This window comes from Vicia villosa, linkage group LG3 (genome assembly GCF_029867415.1).
Source record: "Vicia villosa cultivar HV-30 ecotype Madison, WI linkage group LG3, Vvil1.0, whole genome shotgun sequence".
Lineage (NCBI taxonomy): Eukaryota > Viridiplantae > Streptophyta > Magnoliopsida > Fabales > Fabaceae > Vicia > Vicia villosa.
The window spans coordinates 68,737,550-68,762,911 of record NC_081182.1 but is presented as its reverse complement, the minus strand read 5'-3'; the positions used below and the strand labels follow the sequence as shown (position 1 = coordinate 68,762,911).

Genomic DNA, 25,362 nt, shown 5'->3' with positions numbered 1-25,362 from the left:
CCTCACTTTCCACTTTAGTTTCCTTCCATGTTTGGTAAAGCATTCCCATCCTGATGATGTTTCTTCTGATTTAATCTTTGTCCAACCATCCACCACTTTTCAGATTTTCCTGCTCATAGAACAATAAAACAGTAAGCGAGTTAAAGTTTCCCCTTCTTGATGGCAAAAAATGCACATTAAATCTCTATTATTCTAGATAATCCCTCTTCTTGCCAGCTGAGATCTCTGACTACTTCCATCGATGCCTAGATACAAAAACGAATGAAGACTTTGTTCAACAAGAAACATAAGAAGACAAATTCGTTCACCCATTCCACCCTCAACGCCATAACATGAACCTTTAAATTTGAATGATGTAAATCTTAACCTACAAACCTATTTTACTCATGAGTGGGATATTAGTGATGCATATCGAATTGAAGAGTATTGCTTTCTTACAAGAATCCACGAAGGACATTTTATGATACATACCGAAGAGTATTGCTTTCTTTACAAGAAACCTATTTTGCTATGCCGAATTCAGGAGTTATTGATCTTATATGAGAAATTTAAGAAAATATTGATTAATAAAATTAACTTTTTTTAGTTATAAAAAATAATTGTTTATATATTTAATTAAGATACTTATGTTTTATAAAACTTAAATTAATTTATTAATTAAATCATTTGAAATTTTAAAATCAATTATTCATTTTAAACTAAGAACAGGAACTCTAAATAACACAGTTGTTTAAATAAACAGCACAATAACCATGACATATTAATTAATTCAAATACATGCTATAGATATGTCTTATTAAACATTCATACATGATTCATAACATCATAACAACAAGCAAACTAAGCAGGAATTTATTTAATTTAATACAACCACCCACAGTGATCATATGTTAGGGTTTAGCCTGCCTAGCAAATCAGCCACACCACAAATTGCACAAGCTTATGCTCTGTATGTCTTCCACTTTTGCAAGCCAAGACCATTTGGCCTGTTCCTTCGTGGGTTATACTGGTTGGTTTCAACATCCACGTACTCTTCATACACCACTTCACCACCATATGGCCTAGCCTGTTCATACTCCACCACTTCAACCCTCTCGATGACTTCAGGGTTGTGGTTGTGGTGGTGGTGGCGGTGGGATCCTTCGACCTCATCGTAAACAACCCTCTTGTTGAAGGCCATTTCAGCGTTCGGGTAGCGTTCGTAGTCGGAGAGAACACTTGGCTCCCTTCTAACTCCAGCAATGTGGTTGTGGTAGTCTTGGGATCTCAACATTCTCTCTTTCTTTCTTTTGTTTTGTAGATGAGACTAATGTTGCTTGATTACTACCAAAGCCATAGTGTGTGTATTTATATGATGGAAATGGCATATACTATTTGTTATTATCTTCAAATTTATTCAAAGTATGATAAATATTGAATCTTATTCGTTTCATGTATATGACAGCTACCAATAGCTAAAAAGAGGATGCTATGGTGTGGGGGGAAAGGTTGATGTGAATAAGACAATGAAGTTCATTGTTCTTGGCAAGTTTTATGGCCAAATTGACGTACGTCAATCGTTTCAATAGAAGAATTTTACTATTAGAGAGCATGTAGATATTGAATTATTTGAGAGAATATAAAAGAAAATCGATCTAACTTTATTCTCTAAAAACATCATTTCATGAAATTCTTTTAAAATGCTACGCGTATTGTTTGGTACAAATATCATGAGGCCTTCTAGAATATGGAATTCTGCCCATCATCATGAACTCATCCTTATATTTAATAGGTTTATATAGGCAAATGTAGCATTTTTTTGTTTAGTTTTTTTTTTCTTCTTTTGTTTGATTTGGATTTTTATAAATATTTTTTTATTTTTCGTTTCTTATTGTTTTTTTTAGTAACTGCTTAATAGATTTATATTGAAATTAATCTCTGTAACATATAGAATATTTGATTTTAATCATTTCAGGATTAATGATATAAAAATTGAAATTAAATAATTACATATTATAGAAATCAATTATAATATAAATTAATTTTGCAATGGCTAAAACAATTTAATAAAAAACAAAAACAAAATAAAATGTATTTGCAAGGACCAAAATTTAATAAAAAAATCACCATGACTAAAACAAAAAACAAAATTGTTATATATAAAGACCAATTATATATTTAAATTTATTTAATAATATAATTTTTAAAATATTTTAAAATCGAGATTACTTATTTTATTTTTTAATTTCTCTTTATCATCATACGACATATTTTCACAAATGACAATTTTGAAAATACTTATTTGTTGTTAATAAGCGTGAAATAAAATATTTTTATTTAATCTAATTAGTATAGTGTGTAGATTTTAGATGATTCAATGGTTTTGGTCTGGGTCGACTCAAGTCATTTAAAGTCATAACACCTAATATTGGGAGTTGAAGTATCTCTTTATCTGCGCACTTAGTCATGGTCGTCATTTCATAAGGATGGTTAGACCTTGACAAATGTCTTCTAAAACAACTGAGAGTAGTCATACCCAAAAAACTATCTATAACATTGGAATTATAAGGTAGTCAAGCATAGTATCATATCATTTTTAGCCCAACCAAATACTCAAGGATCATTCTATCAAATGGACAACTAAATTCACTAGCATCGACTCTATAAAATAACTTTTATAGAAGAAGGTTTTGGGGACCTCAGAACCATGAGATTGTTGCCTTAGCAGTACACCGAATTAGTGATGATTGGTCCCCATAAACGGCTAGATAGTAAACTATAAAATATCATAACATCTTTCTTGTGAGACAAATGTCTCATAGACAATTTTTGGGCCTATAAACCATACAATTATACTATGAATTGGAGGCTATAAATCAGACTCAGATAAGCACTATTATAAATCTCAAAATTTCACACTTATGACTGCCACCACTTGATCTTCAAAATGTTTATAAGTACACCGTCCACCACCACAATATTACGAAGACTTTTGTACTGTTCACCATTATCAACGACACTTGAAGAAAAGGCCTTACAAGATCATTTGGCATCATCTGTGGAAATCATTCTTTAACATTTCCTTGCTTCCACTTAATCCAAATCTAATTGTGAATCCTCAAAAAAAAAGTGAACGACAACAACAATTATAAGAAACCTTCGACCTCTCCCCATTCTCGCTAGCACAATCGAAAAGGTGACACTAGAATCCCAAGATGGATTAATTGTCTTCGTCTCAAGGAGCGTTGGTCACGCCACAACAAGCAAAGGCTACTCCATTATAGTGTGGAGGTACCTAAGGCTCTAATGAAATAAAAAATACCAACATATTACTAAGAGATATCATTTTCTTCGTCCAAAGGCATACATAACTTATTCAACAACAAAGTGAGAGATTGATTCAAGCCGAGACAATCGAAACTCATCCATGGTCAGCACCGGTGAAACCCTTAAAAATGTGAAGAAAATATTCATCATCTATTTAAATTTAATTTTGATGAAGACCAAAAGCTTATCAAAGAAGAAAAAGGTTGAAGTCTAAGATCATTCAAATATCAAGATTGATAAAGTCATTGGATGTTGATTTAAAAGGAATTGATCATGATGTAAAGGTATTTGATTATAATTCATATTATGTATAACCTTAGATGCTGAAAAATCATTCACCTTTTCATCTCAAATGTTTCTAAGCTTCCAGGCATTAATATCTTGCATACTAAGTCATTTGCAAAAGGACTTTTCAAGTTACACAACAGTGTAACCAGTTGCATTCTATATGTAATTGGTTAAAAGATCATTCTATAATTTATTTTTGCATATTAACAATGTCGTAATCGGTTACACCTTTTATGTAACTTGTTAAAGGTTCAGGCTATTTGAAATTTTTAACTATTACCAAAGGTGGTAATCAGTTACACCATTTAGATAACCGGTTATAGCCTGCAAATTTTTGAAAAATACATAACCATCATGATTTCAAAACATTGAAAATCATCATGAAACCTCTACAATCTTTTGAATCAATTCATAGAGGTGTTTTAGCATGTATTTAAGCAACTAAATTTGAGGGATGCAACGAAAAGAAAAAGAAACAAGGAAGAGGAAACCCTCCTCACATGAGTTAAATGATTAGAATGAAGAATATCAATGGACTTGATCTAACAACAATTAAATTAAGATCTTAGAGCACCATTATTGGTCGTGGTTTAGATTTGAAAAGCCACACATGTCAAAAAATATTAATATCTAAATTTATTTGCAATGCTTTTAGTATACCATCGTTGCTTTCTGCAGCCATGGTGTTTTGGCAGGTTTTGAATATTTTTTCTTCTCTTTTAACCAATAATAAAGTGACATGGAGGATATTGTAAGACTAATAGGATCCACTTTAGAATTTTAAATGAGTGTTATGGATATTTGAAAAATATAATTTAGTTGCTTAAATAATTAAAAAGTCTGAATAAATATAATATATTGAGTGAATCCTATTTATACTACCAAATTAAATGTCATGGATATAGATGCTGTTAGTGAGTTTATCACGATACTACCAAACTAGTAAAGGACCCGTGCGTCCGCACGGGTCACGTAAAGTCGGTATAAATATTAAATAAATATAATATGGTTATGGTTAAAAAATGTATTTTAATTTATACGAATTAACAGAAAAAAATCAATATTAATTGTCATATAAATATTAATTTAATTTATTAAGTTGTAGTAGTTGTTAGGATATAGATAGATTGGGTAATTGCTATTAAACCAAATATATGGTGGAAAAAAAAGTTTGGCCCGTCGGGCATGCCAATAATTTTTATAATTGTTTATAATTTTAATTTTACAATTCTATCAATATTATAAAATAAAATATATTATACAACAAAAAAATATATTGGTTTAATAATTTGATTAGATTTAATGTAAAATAAAAAAAAAAATATACACCAAAAAAAGATGGATAACACAATTTGATTATGTTTGTTAAATTTGTGTAGTAATTTATAAGTTATATGCTATAGTAATTCAGAATTCATTAATATATGATCTCTATATTTGTTCAATTTAAGTAAATATTTTGTCGGCCCGTCAAAATAATAGGTTAGGCCCGTCGGGCATGCCTATAATTTTTAAATTTTCTGTATTGTAAATTTATTAATTCTATTGATAATATATAATTCTATCATCTAATAGAAAATAAATTTAAACACAGGTAAATTTTATAAGGAATCTCTGACAAATTTTAAACAAATAATCATTGTTGAAAAATTTAAAAGAAAAAGTTTTTATAAAATGCAATGTGATAAGTAAATTGTAAAAGATATCATATGAGTATAAAATTCATATGAATATAAAATTTATATATTATGAATTTATATATGCAAAAAATATAGTATGAATTTATCCATCTTTTTTATAAATATTGAATACATAATAAAATAAATTAAATAAAAATAATAACAAATTTGAGTTTTTCATAAGAAAATTGTGTTATCCATCTTTTTTATCAATTTAATACATGCAAATTTCTCCAAATTAAGAATTTTTTATAATATTTAATATGTAATAAATATATAAAATAAATTTTATAAATATTCACCATTTACAATACTAATAAATTATTATTATTATTATTATTATTATTATTATTATTATTATTATTATTATTATTATTATTATTATTATTAATATTATTATTATTTTATTTTTTTATAGAAAGTATTTTTATTATTGTTGTTGTTATATTGTTATTATTATTATTATTATTACTATTATTATTATTATATATAAAGATAAGAAAAACTATGATGTTATTTTTTAAATATAAATATTTCAAAATGATGTTAATAATCATTATTATCCTTTATTACATAATTTAATACAAATATTTTTTAAAGGTGAATTCTTATCTATCCAACACAAAAAGTTGAGTAGAGTTACCTTTAGTATAAAATGCTTTGGAAATAAAAACCATTAAAAATAGAAGTAATGTAGTTATTATGGAAACCTCTAAAAACCATTAAAAATAAAAACATACTTTTTTCGATAATATAATTGTAATTTCAAATGATTTACTTAATTAATATATTTTATTATAGTTATTATATTTATTACTTAAAAAAATATATGTAAAGTAACATCTTAAAATTTATTAAACACAGATCAAGATTATTTATAATATTTAAAATTTTAAATAATAATAATCATAAATTATATATAGACCATATATTCAAAAGTCTAATAAAAAATTGGAAATAAAAGATAAAAAGCCCAATAAAAAAATTCCCTCTTTCTTCGACAAATATGAGATTTTGAAGGAGTATAAATAGTGGAAAATAAATAATGGAAAACTTTTCAATTTCCTATATTAAAAATAGAAACAAAACAGAAAAAGTCTACGCCATGGTAAAAGAGGGACTTTACATTTTCTTAGAGGATAATGATATAGAAACGTGTATAGAAGCATTAGAAACTGATGTTTTGTATAAACTCAAAATATTGACTAAACCAATAGTCCAAAATTACAATAAAATCGCAAATTAATAAACCCTATTTAAGTGAGTGGGCATGATTAATATATTGATGGCTATTAATTATGCCATATACACAATATTAATTGTAATAATTAATTATGATTTATTTTAGAAGAGAGAGAAATATGACCCTTTATTAGACAATATATCCCTAAGCATTTTCCGTTAAGCTATGAATAAGATCTGTGTTGAATGAATAAATAATCAATTTCACACCCTTTTCTTTTGGAAAAAAAATCAATTTTCTTATTAATAATCATTATTTTCATGATTAAAAAAAATCATAATACAATTTCAAACAACAATTCCATCGATTCATAACTTTCTATAAAAAAAAAACCTCTAAACAATATATCTACATTTGGTACAATAAGAACCATACATTTCTATAAATCAATTCTCATAAAACTAAATGTACTAATAAATTACTAACATAGCTTTGATACACCAAGAACAATAAACCAATTCTCATAATAGTAACCAAGTGAAAGATAAAGCCACAAAGCCGTGAAACAATTCTCATCCAAAAGCTATGCAACCATTATCAGAGAACCATCATTTTCATGAAATAATAAATTCTTACAACACATTCATATATTTATAACAGAATAAAATGTATTCTTATAAAAGCAATAGCAATTCTAATTTCTTCTAACAATCTACTTGAAGCAAATAAAGTAAATGTATTCTTACAATAACAACCATATTAATTCCATAAAATAATAAGGCAACTCCAATTTCCCTATAAGAACAAATGGAAACAAATCCACTGCGCTGCTGTTTCTCTTATGCCATCCCTCGTGCCCACCATCTTCACCTTTTTCTTTCCCTTGTTTATAAGTAATTAAAAGGTTTAGATTGGAGAAAGAGACATTTAAAAAGATACAATAGTTTGTGTATTCTCTTACGTTTATTTAATGATTTTTTGTCAAAATCAAATTGTTAAATTTCTATTTTGTTCCCTAAAAACAAACTGTTAAACTTATGACTTTGTTTGTCAAAATAAAAACATATTGAGAAGAAAAACCCTTAAAAAACCTCAAAATATAAAATACACAAACTATTACACAAAAAAAAGAAAAATCTTAAAACATAGAATACACAAATGAAGGAGAAATTTTTGGATTTTCATAGAAGGAACAGACTGCAGAAAACTAAATCAAAATAAAAAGATGGCAGCGACAATTTTGAGCAATTTTCGGTAACTTTGAGGAGGGGGGATTGTTTCATATCAGAGTGAAAAAGATAAGTAGAACATACAAAAATCTAATACAAAATACGATAGTTGAAAAATATATGATTGTTAAAATTAGAGAACAAATCATACCTGCAAATCAGAAAGGATGAAATAATTTAGGGGAAAAGTAAAGGATATATTGAAAATGTAGGATTGAAAACTTAAAAGAAGGAAGAAGGATCCCTATATTTATGTTTTAAAACTTATAAGAAGGAAGAAGGATCCCTATGTCCCCTATAATCGGCGGAGCCGGAGAAAAAAAATAGGGTTAAGGAAGATGAAAAGAGACACAGACCCTTCTGCTTGATAGAATGCTACTGAATAATATAAAAAGAAAAGTGTTAGGTAGATTTGGTTAGGAGTATGAATTTATAGATGTAGAGAAGGAATTGGAATGGGTAGTATTTCAAATTCGTGATATTTCCCAATGCTGGAAAACTAAAAAGTTAAAATATTCTCATTGGAAGAGAAAGCATGCGTGGAAAATTGATATGAAACATGCTTGGAATACTTTTACGGTAAAAGAGGTGATTGGTGTAAAAAAAAATATCACATTAATGTTCACATATAGATATAAATAATAGTTATAGCTTAACATTTCCTTTAACCTTTAAATTTCTTTCAACTGTAAAATAAAATAAATGCTATTAATCAATAAATTTATAATTACTATTAAGAAATAAATCTATAATTAGTATTAGACACTTCAATTGTTACTTTATAGATTAAATAAAAAAAATATTTAGAATATCGTAGTAATGATTATATTAGATAAGAAATATTAATCCATTATATTTTAAACATAAATTCAAAAATATTTTAATATTGATTTTCTTATTTTAATTTATAAAATTAAATGACTTTTTCAAGGACGGTGGTTAACATTGGAACAAACAACAAAAATAAATAAAATTGAAATACAATATTGTTGGAATAATAAAATATATAAATTGGAAGACATGTATTAAAAAAATGTTTTTATAATACAATATTGTTGGAATAATAAAATATATTAATTGAAATACATGTATTAAAAAATTCGTTTTTATTTTTTAAAAAAAAAAGATAATTAGGTTAAATATTAATGACAATAATAATGATGACTATAAATGTTTGTGAAATTTGAATATAAAGAGTTATTGTTGAAATACTAAAATACAATAATTACAATATATTACTTTAAAAATAATTCTGTTTTTATTTTTTTTAATATAGATGAAGAGACAAAACCAAACTTTTGGTTTACCTGTGCTAACAAAAATATTGAAAAATATCGTAACTTCGAAAATTTCAAAAGTACAAATATGAATGGTGAAATATGTAATTATTGATTTTATTTTATTAATTAGATCATATACATGAATACTTATTTTATTTATTAACATAATTATCAAATATTGAACATTATGATTTCGAATATCAATTTATTGGAATACTAAAAAGGCAAGTTTGAAAGTTTTAATAAGTTAAAATACTAAAATCCAAATAGGTTGATAATAATAACACAAACTAAAGTAGATGTCCAACAAATTATTATATATTAGTTTCTTTTTTTTCCCTGACTATGCCCCTGAAAACAAAAGTATGACAAAACATTAAAAAAAAAACATCTCATCCCCTTCCCCACAGGGGGCGCAATAAGATTCATTGTTAAGCAACATTCGGCTCACACATGGAAATCCCTGTATTTGTCATTTAGGACCATTCCATTTTTGCAGAGTAAAATCCTACCTATATATTTAAAATTGTTAGAATCATTTGTAACATAAACTGTAAAAAACCAACTTAAACTAAGATGTCAGTTGATTTGTTCTAATTATACTCATTTTGATTTGTTTTGATTATACTCCTTTTGATTTGTTCTGATTATACTCCTTTCGATTTATTCTGATTATTTTGCTTCGCCTCCAATACTTTCTGCATCCCATTTCTCCATTGTATCTAAATAACATCAGACCAAAACAACAGAAGAAAAAAAATGAAAAAGAAATCTCATCAAAACCAAAACAATAACAAACAAACAACATCAATGAACAGCATATCATCATCACCTGAATAACAGAAACCCATTAACTATAATCCCAAAAAATATTACACAGTGAAATAATAACCAGTTGGAACTTTAAGCTGACTGACAACAACTTTGAATAAATTATTCTGCTCCTTCTCTTTAGCCATCTCTTCCTCCCTCTTTTTTCTGTTAAAATCAACACATAGCAGAAAACTCATTTGAAAACATTACTAAAAACACTAAAATTAAACAAAATCGATTAACAATAATTAAAAATACTATCTTTACATCGACTTTGGGGTTGATTTTTAGTTACACGAAATACTTAAGTTTCTGAACAAATTTCTAAAATGCGTTGCTTTTGTTTTTTGTTCTGGGATTAAAAATAGAATTCATAATCAGTTAGGAGAAGAACTGAAATATATGAAGTAGAGAGAAAAGGAGATTTCTAATAGAAAAAGAAACTAAAGATTGAAAGGAGGATTGAATGAGATTCATAGATAACTTACCTTGCATAAGCGAATCTGATTTCTCCAACCCTCTCGTTCAGATCCCTAGACTGAATGTGCGAATCTAAAGAGAACAACAACACTATTTAGGAAAGATCAATAAACAGGAAGAAGAAAATACAACCCTAAAAATAAAATTGAAAAAAACAGTCGCTCATCCAAAGGTTGAAGGGGAATAAATTTAATGGAAAAAGAAAATTGGAGAATGAGGAGAATTATTCATGTAGTTATTTTTATAGCAAATGCTCCCATTGATGTGCATTGGAAAATAATAGAGACTTTAATAATGAGAAGGAAGCGTTGGAAGTGATGAAATGCCAAAATAATTTGTTTTACGCGTGAAACTATTTGGGGAAAACCAACGGTCCAATTATTAATATAAAAAATCTACAAATTAATTAGTTAAAAGTAATAATGACTTAAATATATAGACATAGGGAGAAATAATGAAAAGGTAGGGTTTTTTTAATATGTATGTTCCAATGCAATAACAGTATAGAAGATAGTGCAGGTTTTTTCATATTCCAATACAGAACTTTTGCATTAAATAAACTGTTGGAATGTAATCATGATTAGATGTAAAATGACGCTCAGGGGTATGCAAAACCATGTTTAATTGTTTGTGATTAGGGTAATTAAGGCAATTTGGTGGTAATTCATTTTTATATATTAAAATAGATTAAATGTCATGGATATAGATGCTGTTAGTGAGTTTATCACGATAGTTTTGATGTTTCATTAAAAAAAAAAGCTTTGGATGAATTTGTGTAGTATTCACGCACACCACACAAAATGTAAGAAAATGAGAATGGGAAAATGAGGAGTAGGTTAAGTAGGTGATGTAACATACCAATCATGGGCCTTTGATAAATTATGACACGTGACTGACTCTTGTTAGATGTAAACCAAACATTATAAGCAAAATAAAGAACTACAGTATGTTTTACTAGAACTGTAAGAATATTTATTATTAATCTGAACATTTACCAAGTTATCAAAAAAGGATCCCTCTTTGGACAAGATTCTATATTACAATTTTTAATCCCATTTTTGACTTAAAAGACTTGTTCAAGAGTTAATAACACTGACTGAAACAGCAAAGGAAACCATTAGGCTTGATTTCGTCTTTTACTCTCGGTGTATCGCCAGTGTCATCACGTTTCGCCATCAAGGAACTCGTACCAGGAGACTCAGGCGGCAGCACTGTGTTCTCAGAAGTGAATATTCTTGAAGGAATTGCAGGCTCCGGAGGCAAAACGGTGTAAAGATAATTCAAGAGCATTTGGATTATCTGAGTGAAGTTGGGTCGGGCATTTGCGTCCTCTTGCCAGCATGAAGTAAGAATTATAGCCAGTTCCTCGGGTAGATGATCCGCATTCGGCCTTACATTCTAAAAAACCAAAAAACACACGTCAACAGTTTTCGTCAACTTTAAAAACAATATGCAGGAAATATGCATGATCTTTTTTTACCTTGAAGGCTGCAGCATATGCTGCTTGAAGGTTTGACATGCCTTCAAAAGGAACTTTGTTGTGTAAGAGCTCCCAAAACACAATCGCAAAGCTATAAGCATCGACTTTATGGTTATAATGCTTCTTCTCCCCCTGCCTCAGTGTGACAGTACTGTATAACTGCAAATGTTTTCGCACTATCAGTTCAAGATGCACATAAATATGAATCAGACGGAAAAAAAATTACATCTATCCGTCAATATACCTCTGGGGCCATCCAACGGTATGTTCCCGTTTCAGCCGTCATCATCTCAGTTAAAGACTCTTCTCTTGCTAAACCAAAATCTGCTAGCTTGACTGTTGCATGATCTTCTGTCAATAGCAAGTTATCTGTATGAAGGACAAAAGAGAATCTTCATATTCATATATTGCACTGTTGAAACAATAAGATATGGCCAAAATCTTTAGGCCCGCCCGACCATAATGCTAAATCAGTAAATCTATTTGTATGTGTCCGCGAAAACTATCGTTTCAAACCCAATAAACACAAACATACAAGGATAAAAGTGTCCTCAATGTTGTTTCATATGAAACTGTTTGTAAAAAACATTTGATACCAGTTACCTAACTGAGCTTAAAACAAAAAGAAATCTGACTCAGACATGTAACATGAAATGCACATGTTGATAGTGACATGTAGTTCCACAAAAATGCCAGGCAAGTAAGCATGTGACAGGTGACAACCATGATTAAAGATGATAATTTCAAACCACAATAATGTCATCCTTTTTTCGGACTTCAAATTTTGATAGGGCGGGGATAAATAATAATCTGTAAAAATAAGTACTCCAGTTTATTACAACTTATAAAAACCAGAAAGGAAAGTTTGGCATAAAGAAAACCGCCGTAATACCACCCGGAGGAAACATTAATGTAAAATACAGAGCAAAAAAGCCTACATTTACTGGACCCGACATAAAAGAGTTTCTTTTATAGGAGGAAGAAACTATTACCAGGTTTAAGATCACGGTGTATGATCCCGTGAGAATGCAGGCACTCCATAGCACGTGCAATATCGAGTGCAAAACCAATGGCAACATGCGTATCCAAACATTTAGGACGCATGTTAAGCAAATACTTGCGCAGTGTTCCACCTGATAACAGCTCAGTGACTATCACCATTACTGGCTCTTTACAGGCACCAATAAACTGTACAGAGAGAGCAAAAATATTTATTCAGTCATCTATTGCAAACTTAACAAATAACAAGTTGTCCTAATTGTATGATAAGTCAAAAAATTGATTCAATAACATATATAGTATACGCAATGGAGAAGAATCGTGAGAGAGCCTAAACCAAATTCTCACCTTCACCAAGTTCTTATGTTGTACTCTAGACAACATAGCTACCTCCCTTGCAAACCGATCTTCTCTCTTGGCAATTTCTTCTGTAGAGTCTCCTTTATGTACAATTTTAATAGCAACAATTTGGTTTTTATATCTGATACGAACCCAACAACAGAATTACTTAGATGAGTGATGTATCTATAAACCAAAAAGTAACAACTCAAAATTAACTACTACTCAGGTAAGAGTGTTAAGGTTGTTTGGGTGGAGCAGATCAACATATGCGTTCAACACATCTACTAACCACTCAGATCAAAGAAGGCTAATTCATATCCATTAGTCATTGTTGCAGAAAATGAACATTAAGTTTGATCCGCGTTGCTGTCAAATACTGCTGTCACATTATAATACAGCCGAATTTGAACAAACCGTTATTGTCATGCGTTATGCTATTCATCTATGAAGCACATACACCGGAAACATGATCGGTCACTGACACGTCGACATCAGTAATAATTTAAAAACTGAATAAACTAAACGCAATCACAACCTACATTGACACACTTTTTTTCAGAGGTGTGGAGCAACAAAGCTATTCACTATAAAGTATCGTCAAATACCGGCGCTAGCTAAGCCATAGCACTATATCAATGCAAAAATTGAACAAACATCTATTTATTTGTGATCCATGATTGACAGCACTGAGTTCAATTCAAAGTAATATGCACCCTAAGCAAAACATAAAGCTATGAAGTAAACACAAGAGAACAACTATTCAATTGTCATAAAAGGACAATCAATAATCACAAATCTAGCTGCAAAATACAATTGATCATTAACAAAGATAGAAAATTGAAGTTAATAACAAACTTACTTTCCCTCATAGACTTTAGCATGAGCTCCTTCACCAATCCTGGGACCAACATAAAGATGCTTAGGATCAATGAACCATTTAGGGTCAAAATTGAAGTGATCAAAAGAATAGAGCCTAGGTCCAGATTCCATTTTGCAGTTCACCAAAATGGTACATGAGTGAGTTAAGTGAAACGAACGAGAAAAAGAACCCTAGAAGGAAAACATTGGATACAGTGAGTTGATGAAACAGACAAGTAACAACAACATGCTCTGAAGTGTGGTATGAAGTTCAGAACCACATCTGAAAAAGTAAAGGCTCGGAGATCAAAACGTGGAGAGAAAAAGCATGGAAATGGAACCCACATGAGAGAGAAAAAAAAGCCCAAAGCCCAAAGAGATATGGGAAAAAAGAGAAGAACCCCGGAAAGGGGAGCATGGAAAAGAACCAATCAACAATAAAAAAAATGAATCTTTATCTCTGTAATTACTACAGTAAAAATGGGTTTTAGTGGGATTTTGTTGAGAAGAGTAATGTAGCTGTGATTTGCAGAGAGAAACGTGATTTACGAAAAGGATTGAGATGAGAGTGTGAGTGATTGATTATTATTGATTAATGATTTGATTAAGGGAAGAAAGGGACGTTAATAGAGTGTGAGAGGGGGATAATAATATGATAAAGTAATGAAGACCACATGGAGACTGAGCAAGACAACATGGGACGACCCGATACATAAGCAAAGCAACCCACACGAACGATGGTTGCTTTTTGTGATTTGGTTTTCTAAGTAGGGGTCATTGAGGTGGAAAATTAAAATTTAAGTTAATTATATGGGCCCATGTGTGTTGATTTTTTAAGAAGACTTTTCATTTATTTCTTTTTTTTTTATTAAAAGAATATTCATTCAAATTAAAAATTACAGCGATCATTACAAATTTAAGATCGCTAAAAATTGAAAAAGGTGAATCTGCAAACAAACTTGCAACACCTAGGTTAAGAGCATACAACGACAACATGAAAGTGCCTACAAATATGAGAAAATAAAAGTCACTAGAATATTCAAACTTCTGGATCTGCAACATTGACGCCCAAGTCTTCCTCATATCTGCAATGATTTGAAGTAAATGTGTCAATCTGAAGCAACAAACACCGTACTAAGACGGAAAAACCAACAAACACCGTACTAAGACGGGAAAACCAACAAACACCGTACTTAGACGAGAAAACCAACAAACACCGCACAAGACGAAAACTTAAAAACACACAAAAGAAGAAGCAGATCTATATAGATAACCATTTATTTAAATAAATAAAAGAAAGAAAAACGGTGTTGAGGGGTGATTTCTAGCCAAAAATGGCCAAAAACCACTGATCGGTAAAATAGCAAGTGTACTATTTTGCCTTTTGTAATACTAAGGGCAAATGCCCCGAATGTCGAATCTCAATGACTGCTTGACGAATAAGAGTTTTATCAATATTTCAATTAAATAAAAGTTCAAAAGAGGTTTTGGTTGGTTTTGCAAATAAAGTAAATATACAGAATAATAGAACGATGAATAGAGACGAGTAGATTGCTAGAGGTGGTGAATGATTCTTCCTATTACAACTTGCTTTCTCAATGCAACAACTAAATTATCACAATTGACTACCGGTTCTCAAGATTATCTAATCCTAATTCCTAAGTGAATAGATCTTTGACATCATAACCTAATTACTATGTCCATAGATAATTATAATTATGCTCAAGCATCCCAATATCGAGAATTTCCGGTTATGATAATTTACCCCTAGTCCTAGGTGATAGTGATTACCATATGTTTTACTCAGATCAACAAATAATCGATGTCCAGCTAAAATTATTCATAAAGGTTCAATATCCGTTTTTCTGACGGTTAAGGCATTAAGAACAGTGGTAGAACAAATCAGAGATATGAAAACCAAATTATTATTGCATACGATAAACAAAGTTATAATATTCAAAATCAGGGTCACCCTTAGCAATGGGGGGTTTAGCTACTCATAACAATAACAGAAAACATAGTGTTAATTATAGACATTACAGATAAATGAAGGAAATCCAATCTTCAATGGCAAAAGCTCATATAATTCTTCAATCCTTGCATCAAATCTGAGTTCTCCAGCCTTCTACAGTGTATTTTCGCTCCCAAATTCGTCGAACCCTTGTCCCAACGCGCTTTCCTTCTTTTATTCCCCGTACGTGTACACGCATGTGGGGACGCGTTTGGGACAGTGGGACGCATCCCGGGACGCGTTTTGGCAGACAGACATTTTTCCTTTGTTTTTCTTTCTCCTGGGACACGTCCCGGGACGCGTCTGGGCCAGTGGAACGCGTATGGGGACGCGTCTGACATGCATGCACAGTCAGGGACACATTTGGGGACGCGTTTGGGCAGCAGATGGCACTTTTCACTTCCAAACGCGTCTGGGGACGCGTTTTGGCAGCTGATTGCATTTTTCTTCTTCCACACGCGTCTAGGAATGCGTTTTGCCAGTTTATTCACTTTTCTTCAGTTTTGCACTTTTCCGCCCAAATTTCTCCCATTTCATTTACCTGAGCCTACAAACACTATAACACAGAACCAAAACATAAAATGACGAATAATGAAATAAAGCACTAAATAAAATAACTTAAAGATAACTAAAAACAACAGTAAAAACATATGTAAAAACCACTGATCAACCACCCCTACGAAGAAAGAATGAAAAGAGAGAAAAGTTTAGAGGATAGGAGAAGGTTATAGTCCTTTTTTCTCATACTAATTTATTTGCAATAAAGTTTAACTTTCCCCTAAAGCATCTTGCGTTCATGTTTAAGAGTTTGTGTACATTGTGGTATTTCATCTAAAAGTATTAGGATGAGACTTAAATCTAAATATGACATAGCCCGTCTTGACCTAATCATGTCACGAGAAATAATTAGGCCGGATCGCCATTAATGAGTTAGATCATGGAGGCCGACACAAGATCAAATGCAACTCACTTATAATAAATAGTAATTATCCCCTATTCTCACAAATTGAGGATTAAAGCTATTGAAAAGCTTTAAAAGACCGGTCTGAGACAAGGGGGCAAAGAACTTAACTTCTTTTATTGCTTTCAGATAGATAAATGAGCACTCATAATAATAATTAAATTATTATAAAGACCCGGGTTTATGAAGGTTCTATAAAAAAACGGTCATAAGCAAACATATAAAGATATACTCTCTTCATACATACCTAAGAAATATTGTGACTTTATTAACCTAACTCTGTTTAAGTTATATAATTAATGTATCCAACATGTACATCATTATACTAAAAAAAGTTAAAAGACTCTCAAGAATTCTATAAAAAAAATCCAATTTTGCTCAAATTAGAAGGAAGCTTTCAAACACACCATAGGCGTAAGCTTCCTTCATAAACGTATGTTGATTAATGATGAATTTATCTACTATTGTTTTATTTGCTATATTTTTAATTACAAATTTATTTGTCATTTCTCCACAATCAACTCCAATAGACACAAACTCACTACACTGAGCAGATCTCAAGTCGTCGAGTCCTAACTAGAGCAAAAGACATCAGACCCCTCCCCCCACCAACTCCGAAGGAAGAAGTGACAGTCACACTCCACTCGAGGTTTACCATCCTAGTAGCTCTCCAATAGACAGCTCCTAGAGAAAGGAAGGGTACAACGCAGATGCCCTGATCTCTAATCGGAAGAGGAATCCACTCTTCGCACGCAGTCTGGACAGTATGATCCCAAGGTCTCTTGAGAAACCCCAAAAGTTGAAAAGCTACGATAGTACTGGAGATTTAGACAAACACGACAAACATGTGTCCAATTGGTTGTACTATTACCATGTTCGCAGAGCTATAAAGTGTAAGCTCTTTGTGTTAACTCTCAAGGAAGCTTCCATGACCTGGTTCAAGTCTATCCTAGAGTAGAGCATAGATTCGTTGAAGAAATTATGTGATTCATTCACTACTCGGTTCACCGCTCAAAAGTGGCAACCCACCACTATGGTTGTATTCAACATGATCACACAAAAGAAGAAAAAGACCATGCAATAATACATTAACTTGTTCACCAAGGTAGTAGTGGAAGTAAGAAGTATACATAATAGATTAAAATGGTTGATATTCAAAAAAGGTATGAGATCAAATTGCATGTCCCAAAAAAAATAAGGCTGGAGGGAGCTTGCATTGTAAATGACATGGTGAATAAGGCCTAGTTCTATATCAATTACAAAGAAGTACTCCAAGCTGAAGAGAAGACCCAGTGGCCGAGAAACCCCAGATACGACCGGGATCTAGAAAAGGATAACAATAATCGTAATGATGACGGAGAGAGAGGGTCCGAATCCATACTTTTTGCATATATTTCCATAAATAAATTGAGCGAGAAAATCTGGAGAAAATGCGTGAACACTAAGTTCAAAGAAAAAGGGATCATGAATCCCCTATCTAGTTAGATCGTAAGCTATGACATATAAGTCGAAGTACTATCGTTACCACAAAAGTCACAACCAGAACACTAATAAAACTTTATGTTCAATCCAAACATGTTAATAATTAGGTGGAAATTTCCCTTCAAAAACCCTAAAACTTTAGGTAGATTTTTGCATGATAACAATAAGACAAATTCCCATTTTCTTTTATCCAATTAAAACAATCTCTTTCTTAATCAGATTTCAAAACACATAAAAATTTGATACGTATACATACACCATAAGCCTTAAGTACGTGTGGGGTACTTTGAATCCGAGGCGCTTGACTCGATAATTCAAAGTCTCTCGGGTCATAGTCTTTATTGTTATACGTATCTCAAGCAATTTCAAAATTAAAGGAGAAATACTCATGTATCTCTTGCTTAAGAGAACCACTGAGATATTCTCCCACCAAAATACTTCAACCAATCAAAACTCTCTGCCTTTTTGCTTTTCTCTTTAACCTTTTCATAAGAGGGCATGTTATTTTCATTCTACCGCATCGAAGGTCGTGCCCAATGCTAGAGTGCGGACATTAATGCCGCCCATTACAAAATACAAAACAAACAAAAATTGTTGAGAAGAACTACGGAGCTCTGATTTCTCTATTGCACATTAGGAATACGTAGGCGCAAGGTTCCAGAAACCATGGAGAACTCAATAATAAAAAATCCTTTGTTTTCCCTTTGTAATATACAACATGCATTCTCATTAGCAAGTAAGCATTAAATATGCACACCCTTTGATTTGAAACAACAATAGTAGATCCTGTAGAGTACGGATGCGGGGGGTGCTAATATTTTCCCCTTGCGTGGTCGACTCCTGTACCCTTTTCTTGATTGCGAGATCATTCCTTTTCCCTTTGTGAGGTTTTATTGATATTTTCCTTTTCTTGTTGGGATAAATAAAGTTCAGTGGCGACTATGTGTTTTTTTGCGGTAGCGACAATCCTCATCATGGAAAAGAAATGCAAACATGCATGGCTTCCTAAAAAGAACAAGCTTCTCAACTAGCCTGGTAGATTAGCTACATTGGTTCTTATCTCCATCCCCTATTACTACATGCAAACCACCTCACTCCCAAAAAAACATTTGTGACTCATTTGATCGTATGACTCAAAACTTTGTTTGGAAGACTATTACCACCACACTTGTAAGTCATTTCTTCTATGTGTTTATGGATATAGTAACTCTAGAAGCCATCAGTTTCACCTTGAGTTTAGTCATCCATACTTTTTATCGATTCATGACGGAAACGTTTGGATAAAAAAACAAGATAAATAGTATTCATCATTATATGTATCACATATTATATGTTTTATTTCTTTTAAATTAAAATATTAAACTTAAATTCTAAACTATTTAATTTTGATTGGAGAGTTTATATACGACTAGTAAGATGGCTAGTGTGTCACTGTTTCTCACATTATTCATTAAAAATGGAAGTTTTTTTAAACCATCCACAAGGCCTAAAAGCATAGAAGGATGGCGGTGAAAAGTAAATTGTAAGCACATAACCGGTGGACTCTTTCTCTCTACCAAGCAAGTAAACCCTCATAAACTTTCTTAGCCCTCTTGATCGATCTGACGGCTAACTGCATTTCATGCCACCTCACACGTGTTCAATTGTTAAGAAAGTTGGGTGGCTTAAGCGTTTAATCAACTAGAGATGTCAAAACATCCCTTCTTAGCAAGGTGGTTTGATATGCTTCAAAATACTGATAAACTTTGGATAAAAGCATTTATTTAGTGCATGTTTTCTATCCATTTCTGCCACCACAAGTTCCTCCACCTTAAATTTTACTATCAAAGTTAAGAATGTGCTAAAAGACAGGTTTGACTGGAGGTCAGAGTCAGACTTCTCTTCTTTTTAGTACAACTACTAGACTTCTCTTGATCTCTTGGATGCTCTTGTAGACTATGTACACATTCACAATCTTAAATTTAATCTTATAGATTTTTACTCTACTACACTACCACATTTCAACTGCATGTATATATACTTAGCTCCCACATAATATCATGAATAAAATCACCAACAAAAGTCTTAGGTTCAACCCAAATACATAAGTTATCTTCATTTAGTTTGATCACATAAGTGGTACTTACACTAAGAGTGTTGTTAGATCTTCCGGAATAAAAAAGATTTACTTGATCCTAACACGAGACATCAATCCTAGAATTAGAGATAAAAACTTTGTCTACTTGAAAATATCAAGTTCCTTTTTTGACATGCTTATCACAACTTTGTTGCTACTATCTCTAACACGAGACATCAATCCTAGAATTAGAGATAAAAAAATTGTCTACCTGAAAATATCAAGTTCCTTTTTTGACATGCTTATCACAACTTTGTTGCTACTATCTCCCTACTATCTCTGCTTCACCACCGCAACATGGTCCCCCGTGTATGTGCTCCAGATGTGGCCTATACAAGAGTCATTTCTTCACCGTGTTCATGATTGTAGGAACTCTAAAAACCAGTCATTTCTTCACCGTGTTCATGATTGTAGGAACTCTAAAAACCATTGACCGTGCCTTGAGTTTAATCAATCCTAGAATTTGCTTTATTTCCATCGAATGTTTACTTTTGCTTTATTTTCTTTGAATGTTCATTTATCTCCATTTTCATTTACTCGGTTTCCTCCATTACTATAATTGTAAGAAAATAATACATTTTAAAGACATGGCATATATTTAATATTTATTTGAATTTATATACATAAAACTATAATAATGATCTCTTCATTTCTTTTAGAATTTGTTTGGGAGTTTTAAGAAGAAGGGAAAGAAGGACTTTGAAAAATGAGAAGGCTTGAGTGAAAAGAATTGATGATTTTTGTTGAATTTTTTTTTTTGAAAGGTTTTACATAAATTTAAAATTTGTATTGAAGGAGGATTTTAAAGGACATAAATTTTTCAAATGTTTTTATTTTTATTTTAAATTCGTTTTTAGAAATCTTCTCTTCTCTCCTTCAAACTCTCAGGTTTCGCCTGAGAATGAGAGACTCCTGACTCGCTATCCATTCTCTTTGTTACTTTGATTGCATGTTACAAATGCATCCCACCATTTAAAAAAAACTTTAGTACAACAAACAACAAGAATATATACTATTCCCACTCAAATCACGTTACATTCGAATCACAACACGTGGTGAAGTGTATAATTATTTTGATTTAAATTTAAAATAAACAAATTATCAAAATTTAGTCAGTTCCTGTGAGTGGCATGCATGCCCCTCCATTATACAAGTTAATTACCAAAGCACCCTACCCTTATGTTGAATATTGGGTTGAGAACAAAAGAAAAAAGTAGCAGCAGAAACTACTGCTTGGTAACAAACATAGTATCTGTAATCTACAATCATCATCAGAAATGCATGCTTGACAGTTCCTGATAAAGAGTTGGACAAATCTCACCTTATCGCTGTTGATTAAGATATGCCTCAGTGGGAGATTTGGGTGACACGGGAGATCCAACAGTAGTTCCGATATACCCAGCTACATTTCCAGAAACATTCTTCAACCACGACGTGCTTCGAGTTAACCAGCCACCCTCTACTTGTTCTTGCATTTCTTGATTGCTCTTACTTTCTTCCTCTTGCAAGATATCAATCCACCTCTTGGTCATAAAAGTCAATATGGCTTCCACCCCTTGATTTACAATCTCCACAGGTGGCACTTCAAGAGGATTCTGTTCCAAGTTGAGCTTGGTCAAATTATCAAGGTAACCGAATGTATCGGGAAGTGCATGAATCTGATTATTGCTGAGATCCAATTCCCTGAGATTAGTCAATTCACCAAATGTCTCGGGAAGCTCTATAAGATCAGTGAAGTTACTGCTCAAGTTGAGAACTTCCAGATTAGTCAGTCTCCCGATTGCTATTGGAAGCCCGTGTAGCTCATTGAAGTGAGCATCCAAATAGCATAACGACTTCAACTCACAAATGGACGAGGGAAGAGATCGGATTTTGTTCAAATGAATTATGAGTTTCTTCAAGTTCGGTAATTCATACCCAATGTTTGTTGGCAAGTAGGACAGATTGTTAAAGCTTGCATCCAGCTCCACCAATGACCTGATCACTCGATATAAAATAGCTTAGATCAAGTGATAAAAACATTAATAATTTGAACAAGTTCCTAAGTGACTTGAGCATGCATAATGTTTGTGGCTTAAGAAATGAAATGACATGTGCAGAAGCAGAACGTGGAATTCATACCCAGTGGAATTCATACCCAATGTTTGTACGCTAAAATTAGTCTTAAAGGGCCCAAAAACACAAATGAAATGATAAAATAAGAAATCGTGTTGTCATTTATAGTTCGGAGAATTTAAGTAAATAACAGTTCTTGCTCTCGCATGCTGAAAAATGGCTCTAATTATCACTACTCAAGCTGTCCACAAGGAAGGCTTTCAAAATACATGAGGTGATTCTTAAAACAAGTGAATGACCAAAATAATTTCGTACCTGCACTGACAAATGGAATCAGGAAGGGCAGTAAGCTTGTTTCCAGAAACATTGAGCAATTTCAACTTTTGCAGCAACCCAATTGAATCGGGCAGTGATTCCAAAAGATTTGCAGAGAGATTAAGCTCCTCCAGATTTTGCAACCCAGCTATTGAGTCGGGAATGGCCTATTATGTCGCACAGAATATATTAGTACATATGCGGAATTGCAAAAGAGGCCATACCATGTAAGTAATTCAGTACTACATCTGATATGATTTTAAAGATATCAACAGAGCACAAGGAGCATAAATATTCAAAATGAAGCAGATAAAAATTGTTGAATATGAACTTAAAGCGGTTATTTTTTGTCCATAGAGCAATCACGGTTCTTTAGCAAACATTTCATAAACTACACAATAACAAAGAACACAAAACATCCATCCTCTCTGCTGCTGAAAGTTCAAACATCAAGTTTATTCAGCCTACATATTAACAGTTTTCTAAATGTTTGAAGACACAAACAGAGCCAAACAAGCACGTTCAAATTCCAAATCAAGCTCAATTCATGTCATAGGCATAACTGATAGTTTGATTAGTCTAATCTTAACAACAGGTTTAGAAGCAAAAATTCAAGGAAATTAGTGTGTATTTAGAGTTACTAATCTAGGGTCTTTGTCATTTGCATTGACTTATTGGAGTTTATCTACTATCATAAGCAATCTTGAGACTAATGAAACAGCTTATTTCTTAAGCTGTTTTCACCTACAGCTTATTTCCGTCCAAGATTAGACAAATAAAGCAACTTAAAACACGTTATGAAAACACTAAATACTTACTTGTACTATACAAGTGTACATAATTAAACTATCTATCCAAACTTTGTCTAGTAACTTTGGAATCAGTTTCTTCTAACATATGCTAAAGAAAATGGGAAAAAAAAAAAAAAAACTGAAAGTGAAAAGCACTTTACCGAAAGCTGATTAGCTGAAACGTCAAGCACAAGCAAACCAGAAATCCGACCAAAAGCTTCCGGCAAAATCTTCAATGACCGGCCAGAAAGGTCAATTCTCTCTATTCCTTTCCCATCCGCCTCCTGCAGAATCCCCACAACCTCTTCATTCACCTCATCACCATTATCACCATCTCCTCCAACATCACCATCTCCACCAGAACCATACATTTTAACCAACCGCTTCTCAGACTCCTTAAGCAGCTTCTCATAAGCCTCATGCATCTCATCAAGCTGAATAAGCGATTTCCAAATCCGCTTCTCCTTCTCCGCCTCTTCCCTACACTCCTTCTCCTTCTCCGCTTGGTGAGCCCGCCATCCTTGGATCTCGATCTCCGGCGGCCTCGGCTGGTGCACGATTTCTTCCAGCTGACGGGATAGCTGGGCTTCAGTCACCGCGAGCTTGGCCTTGGCGTGGTCGATTTCCTCGTGAGTCGGCCGCTCGCCGATTAGGTTGAGGACGGACCGGGCCTGATGAACGTTGGCGATGGCCCGGCCCATGGAGGCGATTAGTTCGGGGTCGGCTAGGTTAGGCATTTTGCCGATGATTTCTGAGGGTGGCTGTTCGATGTCGATGTCGTATAATTCGGTTTCGGGGTGTGTGGCGGCGGTGGCGGCGGAGGTTAGGGATGATAAGGAAGGGAAACGGGACATGACGTAAGAGAGAATCGGGAAGGTTCCTGGATTGGGATCCATGGCGTTGGGAATTGAGATGAGAGAGAGTGTTAGTTTTGGGATTGTGTGATGTGATGTGAGGGGAAGATGGTGATGAATTGGTTTATATATTGGGAAGATTAGTATTAGATTAGTATTATAATTAGTGCACCGTTGAGATTATCGATCTGCTTTTGTTTGCTTGTTTGGTTTGGATACGATTGGGAAGTGAGAGAGACCATCTTCCTCACTTGTTAAATTTAATGAAGTGGCATGATTTGTTCAACAATATAATAAAGGGTCATGCTAACGAGTGCCCCCGGGGCACTCTTTAAGGATACTAAATAAAGAAAATATTCTTTACAAAAGTCAATATTTCAAATTCCAATACATTTTCAATGCATTAAATACACGCATTTTAAGAAAAACTTACCACTTTAATTACTTAAAGAGTGCCCCAGGGGCACTCGTTAGCATTTCCCTATAAAAAAAACTAGTAATGGACCCGTGCGTTCGCACGGGTCACGTAAAGTCGAAATAAATATTAAATAAATGTTATATAGTTATAGCAAAAAAAAATGTATATTAATTTATACGAAGTCATACAAATATTAATTTAATTTATCAAGTTATTAGTAGTTGTTAGGAGTATATAGATTTGGTAATTGCTATCAAACTAAATATATGGTGGAAAAATAGGTTTGGTAATTGTTAATTTAATTTTACAATTTCTCTTAATAAATATTATAAAATAAAATATATTACACACCAAATAATATGATTAAATTTAATAAATTGAACATATGATCTCTAATATTTGTTAAAAAACACATATGTTAT

General features: G+C 32.3%; 2 protein-coding genes and 1 long non-coding RNA gene across 3 annotated transcripts; all 3 read right to left on the bottom strand.

Annotated features, from left to right (window-relative positions):
* Window positions 1-9,270: 9,270 nt before the first annotated feature.
* Window positions 9,271-10,451, bottom strand: LOC131656038 (uncharacterized). Its single transcript, XR_009299954.1, has 3 exons — window positions 10,267-10,451; window positions 9,798-9,943; window positions 9,271-9,687 (listed from the first exon to the last, which is right to left on the bottom strand). It is a non-coding gene; the product is annotated as an uncharacterized LOC131656038 (long non-coding RNA).
* Window positions 10,452-11,207: 756 nt separating this feature from the next.
* Window positions 11,208-14,628, bottom strand: LOC131661787 (serine/threonine-protein kinase STY13-like). The gene is made up of 6 exons (XM_058931416.1): window positions 13,939-14,628; window positions 13,086-13,218; window positions 12,731-12,926; window positions 11,983-12,107; window positions 11,739-11,897; window positions 11,208-11,656 (listed from the first exon to the last, which is right to left on the bottom strand). Exons 1-6 carry the CDS (start codon window positions 14,067-14,069, stop codon window positions 11,342-11,344), a joined length of 1,059 nt encoding a protein of 352 aa, XP_058787399.1. The 5' UTR covers window positions 14,070-14,628; the 3' UTR covers window positions 11,208-11,341.
* Window positions 14,629-21,560: 6,932 nt separating this feature from the next.
* On the bottom strand, window positions 21,561-24,782 carry LOC131661786 (plant intracellular Ras-group-related LRR protein 9-like). The gene is made up of 3 exons (XM_058931415.1): window positions 23,830-24,782; window positions 22,878-23,044; window positions 21,561-22,484 (listed from the first exon to the last, which is right to left on the bottom strand). Exons 1-3 carry the CDS (start codon window positions 24,562-24,564, stop codon window positions 21,830-21,832), a joined length of 1,557 nt encoding a protein of 518 aa, XP_058787398.1. The 5' UTR covers window positions 24,565-24,782; the 3' UTR covers window positions 21,561-21,829.
* Window positions 24,783-25,362: the final 580 nt, after the last annotated feature.